Source organism: Herpailurus yagouaroundi, unplaced genomic scaffold, assembly GCF_014898765.1.
Source record: "Herpailurus yagouaroundi ecotype Mexico unplaced genomic scaffold, PumYag 64434, whole genome shotgun sequence".
Taxonomy (NCBI): Eukaryota; Metazoa; Chordata; class Mammalia; order Carnivora; family Felidae; genus Herpailurus; species Herpailurus yagouaroundi.
The window spans coordinates 3947-6095 of record NW_024417737.1 but is presented as its reverse complement, the minus strand read 5'-3'; the positions used below and the strand labels follow the sequence as shown (position 1 = coordinate 6095).

Genomic DNA, 2149 nt, shown 5'->3' with positions numbered 1-2149 from the left:
GGGGGCGGCCGGCGGGCGCCGGTAGGCCTGGCCGAACTTGCGCAGCTGCAGCGTCGCCTGCTGGTGGAGGTTCTTGGCCAGCTCCCGGGCCACGTCCGGCCGGCCGCAGCGCCGCAACGCCCGGGCCACGCGGTCCCAAGAGAGGGTCGAGGCTTCGGCCGCCAGCCAGTCCGCCAGCCTCTCCCGGCAGCCGTCCGACACCTCCGCGGACTCGGCCGCCGCCCGCTTCCGCCGCCGCCGCCACAGCCTGCCCGGCGGCTTGGACGTGGGCCCCGGCGTCTCCGCGCGGGCCAGCCGGTCCTCAGAGAGCCGGGCCAGCTCGGCCTCGACGTCCGGCTCGGGCACCTTCAGGAGCGACTGGAAATGGTCGCACTCCTCCGGGGTCAGCAGCTCGGCCAGACGGACGGCCGCGTGGGGGCCCATAGCGTCCAAGGCCCCCGCCGGGGCCAGCGCCCAGCCCCAGAGCGCCAACGCCAGGGCCTGGGCCCGCGCGGCCGTCGCCGTCCCCGTTGCCATCGCCGTCTGTGACCCGACTGGGCGGGGAGGAGCTCAGAACACCCATGGGGGGGGGGAGGGGAGCCTGACACTGGCGGCGGGGGAGGGGAGAGGGCGGGGTTTCCGCCGGCCGGGACTGGGGGCCAGGGGGCAGCTGACACTTGGGGCTTCGTGGGAATCTCCCAGCACCCAGAAACTAGGAATCAAAAGGAATTGGAGGGAGTTCAGCACCCAAGGGTAGCGGGGGGAGGGAGGGAGACCCAGTCCCCTAGGATAGGATAGAATCCTGGGCCCTTCTATTAAAATGCCTGCCCAACGCCTGACTCCCAGCCATCCCACTAATGCCTCAAACTTAGCAAGTCTCCCACATCTCTAATAACCCATTTGTAACCCCTCAGCCTCCAGCACAAGCCCTAGACCCCTTGCTCCCCATTATCCAATATCTAATCCCGAATTCTCGGACTACCAAATATTTATAGACTCTACCAATTCCCACCCTCCCACAGGTACCTCCAGACCCTCATCTCCTCTTGTCTAGATAAGGTGAGCTATTCAAGTGCCCACTCCCACTGCACACACGCTGGGGCCCCAGTCACTGGCCTTGTTTCCTGAGCAACCTCGGGTCTGGCTCCCCTTTGGCTCTTGGCCCACACGCTTCTGCCCTAGTCACTCCTCAGCCAGAGTGGGTCCTTTCTGGGAAGCCCTCTCTGACCCCAGCACACACCCTTTGCCCCTCTCCACTAGGAATCCCTCTTATTCTCTCCTGCAACACACCGCAGTTCTGCCTTTTTACTGTCTCCTCCATTCGGCTGTAAGGTCCTTTTGTTGTCCCTATAGCAACTAGTGCAGAGTAGGTGTTCAGGAAAGATGTTTTCAATCAGTGTGTGTGTGAATTCATGTGAAATCAGTCCCTGTCCAAACACGCACCCATGACCTTCATCTCAGATCCTGGGCTCTTCACAGGGCATGAAAAGTTCCTCCTGCTAAGGTGGTACAGTCCCAAGGATCCGTCCAGCCTCATTTCTCCCCCGAACCCCCACTCCCCCCACTCCTGCCCTCACTTGATGCTCTTGTAACAAATCACACCCGTGGTGGGTTCCAGCCTCCAGTTTCGTTGGGCTGTACCCCCTCCAGGAAGTTTTTCTGACACACCACCACCACCGCAGGTTAGAATCTCTTCTGGGCATTGAGACAGCCTGTGCATCCTCCATTGGGACACTTATCTGGAAAATCATTAATTGAAGGACTTATCCAGCATTTGTTTAGTGTCTTCCACGTACCAAATACTGTACCAAACGTGAGAATATACGATTTTCATATGATCCCTTCCCAGCAGCTTTTTCCAGTTGTATTTTCAAATGATCCATTGTGGGGGCGCCTGGCTGTCTCAGTCAGTAGAAGTGTGTGACTCTTGATCTCAGAGTCCTGAGTCCGAGCCCCACATTGGGTGTGGAGCCTACTTAAAAAATAATAATAATAATCAAATAATCCATTTTTGAGCTTTTCTCACCCTGTATTGTGGGCTCTCCAGAACAGCAGCTGTGCTTAACCATTTCTGTATCCTCAGGGCTACACAGTGTCTGCACAGTGTCTAGGCCTCCAGGGGCCAAGACGGGTTGGTCTCTGAGTCCTGGGGCAATGCCCTAGAGCCCCC

General features: G+C 59.1%; 1 protein-coding gene across 1 annotated transcript; it reads right to left on the bottom strand.

Annotated features, from left to right (window-relative positions):
- Nucleotides 1-13: 13 nt before the first annotated feature.
- TMDD1 (transmembrane and death domain 1) lies at nucleotides 14-516 on the bottom strand (the record flags this gene model as incomplete). Its single annotated transcript, XM_040466629.1, has 1 exon — nucleotides 14-516. A coding segment is annotated over exon 1 (503 nt), but the record flags the coding sequence as incomplete, so codon positions are not given.
- Nucleotides 517-2149: the final 1633 nt, after the last annotated feature.